The sequence below is a fragment of the Gobio gobio genome (assembly GCF_949357685.1).
Source record: "Gobio gobio genome assembly, chromosome: 22".
Classification (NCBI taxonomy): Eukaryota; Metazoa; Chordata; class Actinopteri; order Cypriniformes; family Gobionidae; genus Gobio; species Gobio gobio.
The window spans coordinates 6,404,769-6,421,967 of record NC_137118.1 but is presented as its reverse complement, the minus strand read 5'-3'; the positions used below and the strand labels follow the sequence as shown (position 1 = coordinate 6,421,967).

General features: G+C 38.1%; 1 protein-coding gene across 26 annotated transcripts in view; it reads left to right on the top strand.

Moving 5' to 3' along the window:
• Positions 1 to 15,356, top strand: part of picalma (phosphatidylinositol binding clathrin assembly protein a) — a 72,208-nt gene extending 56,852 nt beyond the window's left edge. For 7 of the 26 annotated variants that reach the window (XM_079805130.1, XM_079805128.1, XM_079805142.1 and 4 more), the window contains 6 exons: positions 26 to 125; positions 2,249 to 2,272; positions 5,309 to 5,368; positions 8,509 to 8,613; positions 11,204 to 11,307; positions 14,660 to 15,356. In XM_079805130.1, the coding sequence (XP_079661256.1) occupies positions 26 to 125; positions 2,249 to 2,272; positions 5,309 to 5,368; positions 8,509 to 8,613; positions 11,204 to 11,296 (382 nt within the window). In that variant the 3' untranslated portion in view covers positions 11,297 to 11,307; positions 14,660 to 15,356. The remainder of the gene's footprint in view (positions 1 to 25; positions 126 to 2,248; positions 2,273 to 5,308; positions 5,369 to 8,508; positions 8,614 to 11,203; positions 11,308 to 14,659) is intronic. The other 19 variants (XM_079805124.1, XM_079805143.1, XM_079805131.1 and 16 more) reach the window with 4 other exon arrangements.
• Positions 15,357 to 17,199: the final 1,843 nt, after the last annotated feature.

The following is a 17,199-nucleotide window of genomic DNA, read 5'->3' as shown; positions in this document are numbered from 1 at the left end:
GATTTTTTCTTCTGTTCCTCCTCAGTGACATGCACTGGATTCAACCCGGAGAGAAGAAGTTGACTGGAGGAACCAACTGGCAACCAAAGATGGCTCCGACCACAACATGGAACCCTGCCACTATGGTGAGGAAACAATATGTGCTTTCTCTGACTCGAATGAAACACAACTCATGCTAGAAACAGCTGTCATAAACCAATAGACGGAGAATAGCTGGAGATCCTCCACTGATTCTGAAACATGGGCTCTGTTCCAAACCCTGATGAGCTGCCTCGCTGTCTGCTGCCTTCTAAGACAGCATCATTAGTGACTGAATTGAAAGGTTGTACATTAGCAAAAACTCATTTGATGTGACCAAAATGCTTAGATGATGATGATGTATACAGACAAAAGGTTTTGTAGGTGGTCAATGATCAATAGAGACTCCTGTCTCTCTAAAAATTTGCTTAACAGGTTTTATTGTCTTGTAATTGAACTTCGACTCATTGATGCATTTCATTTATTTCATCTGTTTATCATTAACTGTGAATATCTTCATCTCTTGTGTCACCCCACACTCGCACACCAGCGATTTTTTTTTTAACAATTTCTGAATTGGAACTTTAGGTGGTGATCTATTGTACTGTTCCAAATTGAATATATTTTTAAGTCACCATGTGGCTTAGCTAACAACTTGATACTTCACACAAATGTTGGATGAAATGGTATTTTAATTTGTAGTACTATTTTCGAGCAACACTTTCTAAGGATACTTTTCCATATTTATTATTTTTAGGGGTTCTGTGCATAGCGCTGAAACCCTATTGTAATTGTAAAATTTTCCAAGGGGCATTCTCCTATAAAACTGATCGGGCAGACCAAACCTTAAGTCATAGAGGCTTGAAACTTTGAGGACTGGTAGTAATCACACCACCTACAACATCACCAGTCTTTGTGCTAAGCTAGGCTAGCGGGGGGTGCGTTAGACAGAGTTATGGCACGCACGGAAATGAGAATGGTATGTTTGGACTTATCTAACTCTGGGGGATACGGTGAATAAGATTAAGTCCCAAAAAGTCGGCGCGTTCCTTTTAAATACTATTTCAAAAACCAACTTCGGCAAACTAGTCCTAGGTTTTTAGCTCAACCTCGATAAAACCACCGCCGCGGCACAATTTTCAGGACTCAATATTTATCAAATATATTTTTAACTTTGGATAGCTATAGCAGGGTCATTTTAAAAAACAGCCGTGGCCAAGTCTAACCAAAATGCCTATCGTTCCTAAAGGAAAACTCAAAACATTGCTTCATTACGTGAGCACGTATTGAACGTGGCAAATCCCATGAAATGCCTCAAAGTGGCCCTGTCTGATTTGCATACAACTTCACAAAATTGGGTGTGTGAATGGGTCACATGATTCTAAAGAAACATGGACACTTTTACAGAGATCGGAGAAACTTTAACTGTTGAAAAGATGTAAAAAATTATGTATTTCTATGGCAAATGGCTGAAAGTGGCCTTCTTCCTGCCTGATTTGTGTACAACTTCAAAAAAACTTATTTTCTAAGGTAAATTACCTGTAAATGTTTTTTTCCTTCTATGATTTCATTGGTTACATGCTTGCTAAATAAAACTTAATATCTTTTTACGCATATGTTGCAGATGTTGTTTATGCTCAAGCAGCAACATTACACACTAGCTAAAGTTAGAATAGTGAAGTCGTGGTTTACCACCCCTTTAATATCTTTTTACGCATATGTGCTTAAATGCCTTAAACCGATTGAACCCGATAATTGCTGCTCGCAGCTATATTTATTATTTTGGTATTTTCACTGGGGTTGTCGCTATGCATTCTGGGATTGCCTTATTTTTGACCAAATTGAGGTATCTTATATATTCCTTTATTTATATAGCTCCTTTTAAAACAGCCTTACAATAGAAAAATTAACTGTAAATACACGCATAGATGACCAAAAATAAAATCGCATATTAGAAATAAGATAATCAAATTTAAAAGGTGAAATGAATCAAGGAAAGGCCCTAGCGGACAAACGTGAAAAGTAACATGATTTTGCTGCCTACTGTCCTTATTGTTGTCTAGGTGGGCAGCACACTAGCTTTTGGAACAGAGCTGTAATCCACCCTCAAAAACAGCTGGAATGTATTCTGTCTTGTGTGTGTTTATAATGTGTGAGATGTTATTGTGTTGTATGCCCTCTAATTGTGTTTGTTGCGTTGTGTAACTGTTCTCGTCGGGGGGATAAACAGAACGGCATGCTTTTCCCACAATACGTAAGTCGAAATGTTGAGTTGAACCATTCTCTGGAACGCATGAGATTATTAACCCCACTGCCTTTGCTTTGGTCACAGTTTATGATCTGTGCGTGTGCCTTTGAGTGACCAAAAATGCACTGAAACCCATGAGCTGATCTAACCACATTATCTCAGCATGGCTGACGGCTCTCTTCCTCCTCTACCCTTCCCTCATCGGTTTCATTTGTTTATCGCCATCAGCAAACAACTGTAGTCATTTTGGCGTGAATCAATGGGCTAGTGTTTCCAGTGGAGGGTTTACTGGACAATGTGCAAAGTCTAATACAAGGTACTGTTTGATTAAGATCATAACGTGCCTCGGTAAACGTTCTTATGGAAACACTTCCACCAGAGAGAGATTTTTTTTTTTTTTTTCTTAAACAGGATATTGATGTATTTATAAGTACATCAGCATGATTTAGTCCCATTATCTCCTGCAGAGTTAAATGATTCTCTAGGTGGTGTTTCTCCTAAGACTGCCATACAGCTCAGCTGTTTGCTTACCCAAGTCTAGAAGTTTACATTGTAATGTTTGTATCTTAATGAGATTCGGCAACTCTGCCAGCATATTTATCTCTCATCATCTTGAGATTCGTTTCAATTTGTTCTGATTCATATGTGATATAAACAGAAAAGCACACATGGTTGAGTTTTACTAAAAGAGCGATGTTAGACTGTAAATCAAATATAAAATGGATAATCGTGGCTCTACATTCAGATTGGACCAACAGTGCGCATCTTTACAATAAAATAAATAAAAAATGATGGTTGGTAATAGGCTGGAAACTTTACATGGGAATGAATTGGAATATATGGGAATTAACGGGAATATATAAACTGGGAATTTGCAAAATTACAGGTTAGCCTATACCAGGGAACTTCAATGTAGTTCTTGCAGCATAATCTTGGTTAAAACAACCAGATTTTATGCACTTTCAGTTGCATTTCTACCCTTCATGTTCCTCAGTCACATGCGCACACTATTTACTGCAGGGCTATTGAGGACACGCACACTGCATTCCTCCATAACATGCACATTTGATCAAAAATACAGAAAAAAAAACTGTAATATTGTGAAATATTATTACAGTTTAAATAATGGGTTACTATTTTAATATACTTTAAAATATAATTTATTTCTGTGATCAAAGCTGAATTTTCAGCATCATTACTCCTGTCTTCATTGTCACATGAATCATGATCCTTCAGAAATCATTCTAATATGATGATTTATTATGTTGGTTGCTGCTTAATATATATATTTTTTATAACATGTGATACTTTTTTTCAGGATTCTTTGATTAATAAAAAAAGGAAAAAATGTATAACAGCATTTATTTTAAAATATTAATATTTTATAACAATATACACTACCGTTCAAAAGTTTTGGGTTAGTAATTTTTTGTTCTTTTTTTGAAAATTATACATACTTTTATTCAGCAAGGATGTGTTAAATTGATAAAAAGCGATAGTAAAGACTTGTATTGTTAGAAGAGATTTCTATTTTGAATAAATGCTGTTCTTTTTTATTTTATTCATCAATGAATACTGAAAAAAGTATCACAGGTTTATTGTGATTAGAATGTGTGAAGGATCTTGTGACACTGAAATAAATAACATGTGCATAACAATCGCTGCAATAAAAATATTTATTTGACATTCACTAAATTAGAAGTAATTAATGGGAAAATTAATCAATATGCAAAAAAATGCAATAAATAAATAACATGTCTGCTTATGAAAAAAACATTTTTATATTTATGCTTGCATATGATACAGTTTATATTAATTTTCCCATATTTCCTATTAATTCCAATAAATTCCTGTTAAGTTTCCAAATTGGAATATTTCCAAAATTCGCCAGATTAAGTTCCCATGGAAAGTTTTGCGAAACTTTCAGCCCCTTTGCAGCCATAAAAATAAATCTATTATGCTCACTAAGGCTGCATTTATTTGATCAAAATATAGTAAAACTTTAATATTATAAAACAGTTTTTATATATTTTAAAATTTAATTTAATTGATTTTTTTTTGGTCTTTAGTGTGTCATGATCCTTCAGAAATCATCCTAATATGCTGATCTGGTGCTCAAGAAACATTTCTTATCAATGTTGAAAATGGTTGTGATGTTTGAGGACACATGATGCACTTTTTTTAGGATTCCTTAATGAACAAAGTTCAAAACAATAATTTTTGTTACAATGTATTAGTCTTTACAGTCACTTTTGTTGAATTTAAAGGATAAATGAGCATGAACAATGAAATATCTGTCAATTAATTAAGTATTATATAACTTTTTACCATCACCGCCGCTATATACACCAGCGCAGTAAAGGCTTTATGACATCAAAACAATCTCCTGCATTTTCCGAAGTTGTCATAGTTCATGGGTAAATGACCTTGTGTTCAAAAAAATGTTTGTTTAGCAATTTATTGGTCGTTTGGTCACCATCATTGAATTTAGGAGGCCGTTCAGAGGAACCAGGCACCAGTGGAAATAAAAGTGTGTCTGTGACTACCGAAGGCCTTATTGAGAATCTCACAGCTCCTTCACAAAGGGCTTCTCTCTTCCACCAGAGCTCTGCACCTGCAACTAATCACTCTGCCTTCAAAGAGGACACACACACACACAGTTTCTCGCTCTGTTCCTCTTGTATCTCCTTGCCTATATTCCTGTTTTGATGCTCTGCGTGTAAAGACATCTCTAATGTTTCCCAGATGTGATCGACTCGCCATGAAGAGAGAAAGCTAAAATACTGAAGTATCTTTTGCTAAATTAATAGTAAAAATAAGCATTCTGTTAGTCCACTTGCACAAAGTTGCCTTTGTTCAGCGAGCGCCGTGTGTAAATGTGGAAACTGAGATGGCGTGTCTGGGGCAGTTGTGATCTCATGGCTGCACGAGTGGAAATTTCTCACTCAAGGTGTTCAGAAGAATCGTTCTTTCATGCTAAAAAAAAACCCATGATGTTTTACCTGTGGTATTTCTGTTCTAACATTGACTGTGTCTTCCTAGGCTCCCTCTGTCATGGCCTTCCCTGCCACGACGCCCACAGGAATGATGGGATACACAATGGTGAGTGGAAACGGAGGATTTGTGCATTAGTCACTCCATCAGTGTCAGAAGTCCCTCCAGTATATTCAGAGACTGCACTGATGTTGCAAGTCCCCGCCGGTGTAGTGTGGGTGTGCAGAACACGATCAAGGGCTCTCTAGAGCTCCACGCTCCTCTTCATTGAGTGCAGGTCATCGCTAGAGACTTTTTATTCATCATGTTAGCGGGGTTTTCTGCATTGCTCTCTCCTCCATGAGCCATTAGCTTTAAGATAAAAAGATGGGCCTCAATGAGGGTTTTTCACATGTTCTTGAAAAACTTTTTTCCCACTGTGAGACTGGATCATCTACTGTTTTTTTGTTTACCCCTTTATTAAGCATAAGAAGGAAACCCATATTATAATTCTGATGTTGCTCCTTATAATTTTATTCATACTAGTGTTAGACCGATATATCGGCCGGCCGATATATCGGGCCGATATTTGCGATTTTTAAGTGTATCGGCATCGGCCGATACAAGGCTGCTGCGTTCGACGATTATTTTTTTCCCTGCGTTATTTACAGACAGGCGTCCACAGGGCAGCTCTCACCGTCTTCAAACTGTCTTGCTCTCCCTCCCTCGCGCATATTAATCAAAATCAATTGAGAATTGACACAATGGTAAAAGGTCGAAAGACTGAAGTTTCACGTGGAGCATTGGGAGATTTTTTTCCTGAATTACCGCTGGTGTTGCTCTACAAGAGATTAAGTTAAGTGCACCTACACTCTAAAAAATGGGTCAAAAATAACCCAAGTTGGGTTGAAAATTTACTAATCCAGCAATTGGGTTGTTTTAACCCAGTGATTGGGTTGTTTTAATCCAGCGATTGGGTCAAAACAACCCAATTGCTATTTTTAACCCAGCATTTTTTAGAGTGTAACCATTAAATGACTAGGTTGTAAATCGTTTTAAAATTAAGTATAGTACAGTCAGTGTACACTTTATTATGCTGCTTGCTTGTTGATACTGTGTGCAATAGTGTAATTATTTTATTTATGCTTAAATATTTATTTTCAGAATTTATTTTCACCACTGAACACTGAACCTCACCTGTTTTTACTATTTGTTAAATATGTTTTTTTTTAGTTCAATAAATGTTCCTTTTTTAAATTGTAAATTGTTATCATCATGATCATTGTGTCATTTTTATGTTGTAAATTGAGGGAGCAAAAGCAGTATCGGCTCCAAATATCAGCTCAAGAAAATCGGCAGCCCGTATCGGTCATCAGCTAAGGCTGATGAAATAAATCGGAATCGGCATCGGCACTAAAAAATCCATATCGGTCGATCCCTAATTCATACTTTAAGTTTTATTTTTAATAAAACTATTTAATTTAATTTTAAATTATAGTTAAATTCTATTAATTTAAGTATGAAGGAGGATGCATGTTAAAATCCTGATGTAGCACCTAATAATTGTATTAATAGTAGTGCTGTCAATCGATTAAAGGAAATTAACTAATTAATCACAAATTTTTTTCTGTAATTAATCGCAATTTAAAAAAAAAAAAAAAAATTTATATTGTAATAATTTCTATTAGACTAGGTAAACCCAGCCTGATCTGCCGGCGATTTGTTTCGCCCTGCAACTCAGTCTGGAAACCTGTACATTCATTTCTACTGCTTCTGTTACACTTTTGCGGGAACCAATCACAGGCTGGCTTATCCACCTGGCGCGCTATTGGCGAGTTTAACACAATGACGGAAAGAGAAGCGATGGGTCGTTGCCTGTTGATCACGCCTCTTGTGGTCTGATTGGTTGAAGGACTATCCAATTGCGTAGAGTCATTTGAATTATGCTCATTTATCACGCCTCTTGTGCAGTAGAAAATACAGAGCAGACTCCCCAGACCAATGTTCTTAAATTGAGCTTGGTCTGTTGATAGCCAGACAAAATTTCTATATGAAATTGACGTTTTTAAACATTAATGATAGACATTCAACATTACAGTATAATTGAAAGCTATCAATTTAAACATGTATTAGGCTTTAAAAAATAACTGTTTTCTGTTCACTTAAATTAATCTTCACATAAACCCATTATAATAAATGTCATATTTACCTGTGGCCTACCAGTTAGACATATACAGAAATTATAAATGAAATAGAGAAAATGATAGGTTTACTAAGGATTAATCAGTATTCCCTTTGTTCTTTGATGAACATTAATGACAGAATCACAGCGACTGGTTTATTAGGCTGCTGTCACTTTAAGATCTGCTGCTGCCGAACACGGATCTGACGTGCTGTCACGCGCATCTCATTTACTCAACTCTTTAAGTTCAAGTTATTTGAATCATTTAAGACTGCTCTTATGAGAATACTCGACAAAACTGGCATTTTGGCATAATTCTGCGTTATTGTTCGTTCAAGCGTGAAAGAGAACTGGGTTCTGTCATTTACTCATCTGCAAGTTGTTCCAAACCTGCAGGAGTTTCTTTCTTCTGAACAACTTGAGGGTGAGTAAATCATGACAGAATTAACATTTTTTGCTGAACTATCCCTTTAAATCCACTTGGACTGAGGGGGCACATAGGCAATGATAATCTATAATCATCACTTCCTTGCCTCTCTCATCTTTTAAGAGTTTTACATTATACTTGATAATAGAGGTTGAGTAAGCCGTACAGGTAAAGCAGCGCAGGCCGTGGTTAATGGTTAAAAGAGAGGAAGGCACTTTGTAAATTACGCTTTTCAATAACAGCATCTGCACTTACATAACTGCTGTTATGACTCATCCATTTGAGATTTTCCCATCCAAATTCTGTATTTATCTGAGGTTTTTCTTTCTTTTAAGAGTTAGAACTAATGTAGAAGAATATGAATTGCTCCAAAAACCCCAAAGTCTCCGTAACTTTTCCTGTGTGCTGCGTGTCATGTAGCTCAGGAGTTAAACAGTAACTGATGAGAACATTGGGTTCAGGCTGGCTCACATTCCTCTTTGCTGAGTTTCAGTACAGTCAAACACAATGTCAACAGAGGAACTCTGTAAACCATTGGCATTTAAAGTTCCAGATGCTAACGCTCCATCGCAAAAAGTCATGATAAGTGTGTTGCACATTGCTCGCTCGGTTTCTATTTCTGTCTATTTCCTTTTAACTTTGGTTTTATTTCCTTTCCAGCCCCCTCAAATGGGCTCCATGACCATGATGACCCAGCCCACCATGATGTACACACAGCCTGTGATGCGGCCGGCCAATCCCTTTGGCCCAGTCTCAGGGGCACAGGTATGACCGCACACACAATAAGGTTACAAGTCAAATTTGGAAGCCTTAAAGGAGCACTCCACTTTTTTTGAAAACAGGCTAATTTTCCAACTCCCCTAGAGTTAAACATTTGAGTTTCACCGTTTTCGAATCCATTCAGCCGATCTCCGGGTCTGGCAGTAGCACTTTTAGCATAGCTTAGCATAGATCATTGAATCTGATTAGACCGTTAGCGATATTTTTCCTATTTAAAACTTGACTCTTCTGTAGTTACTAGGGATGCAACAATACAGTTAGTCCAGGGTTCAATACATACCTCGGTTTTTACCCACGGTTTTCGGTCGGTTCTGATGGCTTGTCACATACATTTTTTGTTATTCTATTCTTAGGCGACAGGAACCGCAAGAGGTTAAAGAGAAAAAAGACTATTTTTTTATTGCAATACTCTTTCTTTATTTTACTTAAAAGAATTGAAAAACCTTACTTAAACTTAAAACTTTACTTAAAAAAAAACCTTGTACACAATCCTAGTGTATTGGATAATATAAAATAAATATATATAAAGATTTACACTGGCAGCTCAGAGCTGTACAGCAGCATTTAAGTATGAAATTGAATGAATAAATGTAAAAATAAAACACTACATAGACTTCACTATAAAATATACACTGATTCTTAGCTACTGTATTAGTTTTTCAGTCAAGAGCAGTGAGTGATTTTCTCTGTCTTTTGTTGTTGTATTAACATTAAAGGGATATTTCACTCAAAACTGAAAATTATAGCATCGAGAAATGAATACAGGTTTGAAACGATATTAGAGTGAGTAAATAATGACATCATTTTATAGGTGAACTGTCCCTTTAAGGACTGCGTGTTCACTGGCTGCGCTGCTGTCAGTTTAAGACCTATACACATCTAATATACAGACACGATTGCGATTTTACTTTCACTTTAGACATAACCGACTGTGTTTATGTTAACCTTGTGTGTATTTGATAGTATTAACGCAGTAAGACGACTACTTAATTCAGTAATCACGTGTTTGACAGGCGTTTAGTGCGCGCGCTCTGAAAAGCGCATGTTAAAACCATGCACGCAAATGAAACCGGCAAGGCTTTAAAACGCATGCAAATAATGAACTTTCATGATTGTGAATAACTATAGTGTTCCGTGAGTATAACTCTACCACTAACGTGTGATGTGAATGTATGTATGATGGAGGCAAATTATAGAATTTGTAGTAAAATAATTAATTAAATGCGAAACCGAAAAAAAACGCAATTCACAAGCGCGTATTGAACCGTGAATGCCGTACCGAACGGTTCAATATTATATTGAAAATTGTGGCATCCCTAGTAGTTACATCGTGTTCTAAGACCAACGGAAAATGAAAAGTTGCAATTTTCTAGGCCGATATGGCTAGGAACTATTCTCTCATTCCTGCGTAATAATCAAGGAACTTTGGTGCCGTACCATGGGTGCATCGGCGCAATGATATTACACACCTGCTTGCACAGGGAGCGTGCTGGGGTCTATTTTCAGGCGCTGCGTAATATCATTGCGCCGCTGCACTCGTGGTACAGCAGCAACGCTTCTTGATTATTACGCAGCAATGAGAGGAAAAATATCAAAACACTTTTGCCATTTTTTGAGCGAGATGCTAACGGTCTAATCAGATTCAATTATCTATGCTAAGCTATGCTAAAAGTGCTGCAGCCAGACCCGGAGATTGGCTGAGTGGATTCGAAAACGGTCAAACTCAACTGTTTAACTCTAGGGGAGTTGGAAAATGAGCCTATTTTCAAAAATAGTGGAGTGTTCCTTTAAGGCGTGGTCACATTTACTGTCGAGTTGGTGGGTTTTCGCAGACAAAATCTAGTCATTTCGAAAGGAATTCACACAATCTGAAATTTCCTGAAAGATTTCCCAACATTGATTTCACAAACTTGCCGCTTTGCCCAACAGACGGTTGCTGGGTTTGAAAGTGATTTCACTATACTATTGACAACAGATATTTGATCTTTTTTGCCCATGAGATTCCGCCAAAATTTCGGTAATGTGACCACACCTTAATCCAAACATATTTGCCCATTTTAGAGCACAGTAGTTATCCATGGGTCTCCTCTGTTTTTGCATTTATCCTGCCCCATGATCCTTCTAGGAATAAAGCTATCAGCTCAACCCTGACTGATCATGCTCTATTCCAGAAGCCGCTGTTGAACGGCAAAGGCTTTCTTCAGAATGCGCTCTAGTTTGTTCACCCTCATGAGCCATCGCAGCGCTGTTCTGAATATGAAAGCTGGCATGGTGGCCTTCACACATCTCTGGGGAAGCATATGTATTTCACACTCGCACCTAATTCTCAGCTCGAAATGCATATCGTGCCCCCTGCCACCCCTGCTTCATTTCTGTAGCAGTGTTAGCGCAGGAAATCGGTAGCATCCCACAGCCTTGCAGAACGAGAAGGATTTTAGTGGCAGGCAAAACTCTCTCTTTCTGAGCCTCTCTTTTACTCTCTAGCCTGTCTGGCTCTGAATTTTCCTTTTGTGTGTGTGAGTGTTTCCTGGCTATCCTCGGACCCCTTCAATCACTCTCGTTCTTTCTGAACTAGCTCTCTACAGCCTCTAGTCCTTCCAGTTCAAGTCCTCTCAGAGCTCCGGGACAGGACCCTTTTGCACAGCTGTCTTTGAAGGATTTCCTTTAGAGCGTCTTTAGGTACAGCATGTCTGCTGTGTGTGTGTGTGTGTGTGTGTTTGTGATCGGCAGCTTCTTGCTTCATAACAGTGTTTCTATTGTCAAAACTCATACTCCTGTTTTTCCCCATGTGCTGCAATACTGTCATGATATGATTTATAACAGTTCAGCTTGTTGAAATGTTCTCCCTTAAAACGGAGCCATTTTTACAGAGCTCTTGAAGTTCATTTACAAATCATGCATGATTTTGTTCAGTTTTTCCCTGTGATTTTAAAGAGGTCATATCATGCGGAGTCGAATCTTTCAAGATCGCAATGTAATGGAAGTAGCGACAGATCTTTTCTTCAGTATTGTGACGTACATCCGAATGAAGCGGATTTCTAGCCGGGTTTCCATCCAAACATGAACCAAATCTTTTAAAAGTTGGCAAAAAACTAAATCGTATTGTGTGCGTTTCCATCAAGTTATTTGAACTGATGACTACTAGTGTTGTAGTCAAGACCACCTAATCCAAGACCGAGTCGAGACCAAGGCAAGGCGAGACCAAGTCGAGACCAAGACCAGACCAGCACTCCTTAAATTCATAAAGATCCACATTATTGCCTGAGAAATGACTTATTTTTTTAATCAATAAACATAATTAGTATAAGACACTATATGTACAGCTGTTATACCAATCAATTGAAATCATTAACAACATAATTATGCTCGTCTTTGCACTGGTGGTGGTACAGAAGATGCATCTGAATTGGTAAATTACAAATGCATAAATAATGTTGAGAATTTTTATTTTATTTATTTAATGTTGGCATAAAAGCAATATAAGGTTTGTTGTCATGGTGATATTGCTTCATTATATCACGTTATAATATAAAAATCCAGATTTCATACAAATACTTTTTTGCAACAATATCTTGAATTTTGTGAGCATTTGTATTCATTTTAGTGTCGTTTTTGACACAATCCCTCATTTCTGAACTGGCACAATAAATAATTCAAAGTAGAAATAAGATATTGATTGCATCTGAAGCAGTAAGTTTTACATCCAATCACATTATTGATAATAATTAAATCAGACAATGCAATGGCAATTTAGTAATATCCCAGCAGTTGTGGTCTTGACCGGTCTTGAAACAAAATCCAGAGTACCGAGATAAGACCTTCAAAAAATGGTCTTAAGACCAGTCTCAAGACCAAGACCGGTCTCGAGTACTACAACACTACTGATGACGGTGGTATTGGTAATCTAGTAACCAATAGGGATGTTACGGTACACAAAACGGACGGTTCGGTATGTACCGCGATTTTGAAGTCACGGTTCGGTACGGATTCGGTACAGCAGTTTAAAAAATGGCTTTTTATTTATTTTTTATTAAACAGTGGTTTATTGAAAAAATTGCGTCTGAATTAAATGAATTAAATTATAACTAAAAGTTTCTTAAAGATGCTGTAAACTATATAGGGAGCCCTTACTTGCACATTATTACTATAATATTAAAGGTTATGGAGCCCAAACTATGAGCATATTCAGCTGATATTCATGTTTAGATATAGGATAATCAACACTCAAATAACACATTGTGTGCAAACATGTAAACTTCACATAAGGCAGTTTTTGCATTAACTCCTAAATCTAATTATAAAATTGTTTTTTCTCCAATTCGTTGTTGAAATATAATCATTTATACACAGTGAGTGTCATTTTCATGACAGATTTATCTAAACATACATTAAATAATCAAGACATCACTAACAGGTTTAGTAGAATTAATATATTTATAGGCTAATATAGGTCATATATTTAGTGAAAGAGTTGATTTCTCTAGTGAATTAACAGCTGTGGACACTGAAGGACTTCTGACGCTGAGCTAAATGATGCTGCGTGACATTGTTTAAGCTGTTTGACGTCTTTCCGCGGTTGAAACACTGAGCGATTACACAAAATATTATACGTTTCAGTAAGTGTTATCCTCAACATACCTTAAAGGGTTAGTTCACCCAAAAATGAAAATTCTGTCATTAATTACTTACCCTCATGTCGTTCGACACTTGTAAGACCTCCGTTCATCTTCAGAACACAAATGAAGATATTTTAGTTGAAATCTGATGGCTCTGAAAGGCCTCCATTGGCACAATGCACTTTACACTCTCAAGGCCCTTAAAAGGTACTAAAGACATCGTTACAAAGTCCATCTCACTACAGTGGTTCTACAATAACTTTATGAATTGGCGAGAATAGTTTTTGTGCACAAAAAAACCCTAAATAACGACTTATATAGTGATGACGATTTCAAAACACGGAATCATGAAGCTTCGAAGCGTTATGAATCAGTGAGTCGATTCCGCGGTTTGAATCGCCAAAGTCACGTGATTTCACCAGTTTGGCGGTTTGACACATGATCCGAATCATGATGATGTAAAAAAAACATGGACAGACAACTTCAAATTAAACACCGCGGCTCGTGACGACACATTGATGTCTTAAGACACGAAACGATCGTTTCTGAGAGAAACCCAACGGTATTTATGCAATTAACTTCACCTCATATCAGACGAACGCTTCAGCTCTCCAGACTGCCATCACTTCCTGTCAGTGAGGTCAAATAGCAGCCGGGTCATAGATATTTACATAGATACCTCATTAGTGCCTGCGTGGATCATGGCGTGGATCTCTCGAATGAGGAATCTACGTATACATATCTATGACCCGGACGGAATTTTGACCTCACCTACAGGAAGTGATGGCAGTCTGGAGAGCTGAAGCGTTCGTCTGATATGAGGTGAAATTAATTGCATAAATACCCTTGGGTTTCTCTCAGAAACCGATGGTTTCGTGTCTTAAGACATCAATGTGTCGTCACGAACCGCGGGGTTTAATTTGAAGTTGTCTGTCCATGTTTTTTTTACTCTAATAGAATTAGTCTCCATTGACAAGCATTATATGAGTGACACACAGCAACGGTTAGAGTTAAAAATCTTCATTTGTGTTGTACTGATGAAACGAAGACACCTACATCTTGGATGCCTTAGGGGTAAGCAGAAAAACACAAAATTGTCGTTTTTGGGTGAACTATCCCTTTAAGAAAGCTGGTCATTTAATGCACTAGTAATGTTTTTTATTTTTTCAAATAAAACTGGCAAAAGTGATATGACCCCTTTAAATTTTGCAGCTTCATATACTCATCTCATCATTGATTGGTTGCTTTACTGGATATATTTGCATATTCAGTTCATTATGTGACTCAAAAATCAGGATATTCAGTCAGTCATCCTCCAAACATACTGTCCCAGACACTACGACGTCATAATGTTTCTGTTAATCATAACGTGTGGTCCTGAAATGTCTCAGTAATGTGCGTTTCTCTGATTCCAGATGCAGTTCATGTAGGTGAAGGAGGGCCGACGCTTCCCAAGGATGATTTATACGGCAAATCTCAAACCTTTAATCTCTCTCCAGTCGGCTGTTCGGCTCTTTAAGGAGAGTTCTGCCCCAGTACAAACCTGTACAGGAATCAGAGGGAGGGGTGGGAGGGGCATTATGGGATGCGATGGGTGGGGTTGGGAGGGGTGAGACTCGGTTGCCCAGACATGGAGGACATTTTGTAATTTGTCTAACGCGGTAACAGTTATTGCACCGATCTGCGTCTTGTCTTGTAACGAAACGCGAGGATGTCGAAAGAGCGCGAGTGCAGGACTGTGGTGGGTTTTCACACAAACGGCTTCACGGTTTTTTCCCATGGAATGGCGAACCGAGGGATCTGGGATTTGGGTGGAGTTCTGTCTTTATCCGATCATCAATCAAGCATTACCTGATTTAACCATCTCCAATTCGAAATTCTAACATCGGTTTCTGTTATTTCTATTTTATTCAAAAAAAATTATGTTATGACATTTGCAGTAGACATTCCTTGTGTATTGTCTGTATTTATTTATGATTTACCCACTGAGGACATGAAAGAAATTTATAATCTTTTTTTTTTTTTTCTTTTGAGCTCTTCCTTATGTTTCGAATTATGCTTTCATATGGGTATGATTGGTTGTATAATTCGGATTTGAGTGACTGAATTATGAAAAAAAAAAAATATATATATATATATATATAATATAAAAAAATGGGGGGAAATGGACACCTATAAACTGACTGATACAGCACTAAGTATTCTCAGAAGCAGTTGTATGTCTAGTGCAATTTCTTTGTTGCTTAAACGCTCACTGCCCTCCATTTGTAACGGACATAGGAAAAAATATACCAATCATTATGCCACCATAGTCAGTTCTGTGCCCCGGGTGGCGGGTGGGCGGGTGTGTTTCATGAGGGAGCATTTAGCAAAGCACTACATTTGTGATTCAGCAGCATTGCATTTGGGGAAGATCTGTATTGCTTTCTGCTTGGCATGTCATTATTTTACATTTGACAGTTATATGGCTGCCTTTTCAACCTGAATGTGCAGAGTCGCCTTCGTTTTCGGGCCATCCGAGAGCAGTTGCGTGTGTGTTTGTGGGTGCGAGTGTGTAAATGTGAGTGAGAAACGGATGGGGTCGGTAGTGTCTAGCTGTAGGCCCAGTAGAGCGAAGAGAGGATGCGCTGTTGATCAGTGCTCCGTGTACATAAAACAGGCCCTGTCCCATAGGGAAGTACACAAAGGGTGGTCCAAATATGAGGGCGATTCTATCCATTGATTTAGCATATTTACTGCATCATCCCTGCAGATTCTATTTTGTTTATGTGACAAAAAAAATGAAGCAGAATTTGGGTGATTTTCAAATAAAGTGCATCTTCCACAGGACTAAGTGCGTTTCTTTATATAATTGTATTAGGGTTTTTTTGGAATCCATGAAAATGATTTGCCGTTCTTGTATTTTAATCATCACACAACTGCTGAATTTTGATTCTGTTGGACACGGATACATCACATTCTTCAGACTGTGCAGATGACTGCAGAAACTTGCTATGGATGATCTGTGTTGTAACCGGCCACTTTGCAGTTTGCATCAGGTCAAAGGTCATCTCCTCGCTCTCATCCGTCGGGGTGTGCAGGGGGGATGCTTTACCGATCACGCACAGCGGTCTCCGCCCCTGCAAGTCCAGATGCATCGGCTCCTTAACACAAACACAAACGCAGCGCGCTTAAATCGGCTTCCAGTTTGGCTTCATTAACAAGGGCAGTGACTGTTCCCCACCCGTGCTTGTTTCATCTATATTCTAGCCCACGATGCCTGGAACTGGCAGTGGGAAAATCACAGACACTGTGTTTCCACTGGCCTTATCTCCCTTATGTGCCACTGAGAGGGCCTATTTAAGATTTGCTGCCTTTGGCAGAGAGCCTTTCTGGGTATTTCGTCTGATAATATCTGTTATAAACAAGCACAGAGGGCCTTTCTGAGGCGGTGTTATTAGTCATGCATTCATTGCTAATCAAAAATTAATGCTTGTTTATTGATGCCATCTTCACTTTGAATGTGACTAGGTGGGGCGAACACAGCTAGCGTTGTCTATGAATGTAGTACAATTTACCGTGAAGTTGGTCTGACTACTGAATGTCTCGCTGAGGTGAGGTGGGGTGGAAGGACTTGTGCCATCCCTTTCCTGTTGAGCCCCTTCAGCTTCCTCTAATGGCTGGAGGGAAAATGAGGGTCTGTTGTCCAATTCTGGAATGAAATGGGACATTATGTGATTCATGATTGTATTTGCTGACCAACATCAATGTATAGAGGAGGTGTGTGGCTGTTGGCTCTATAGCATGCACTCAGAGGCCATTAAGTTTAAACTGCTGAGGATATGAAGTTTTGAGTGCTAATGAAAACGCCGCCGCCCTGTAAAGTATTGGGGATATAATGACAAGACTTCCTCTACTTTAGTTATAGTCTCCCAAACTGGTCATTCTGGGCTGTGGAATTTGTATTTATTTATTT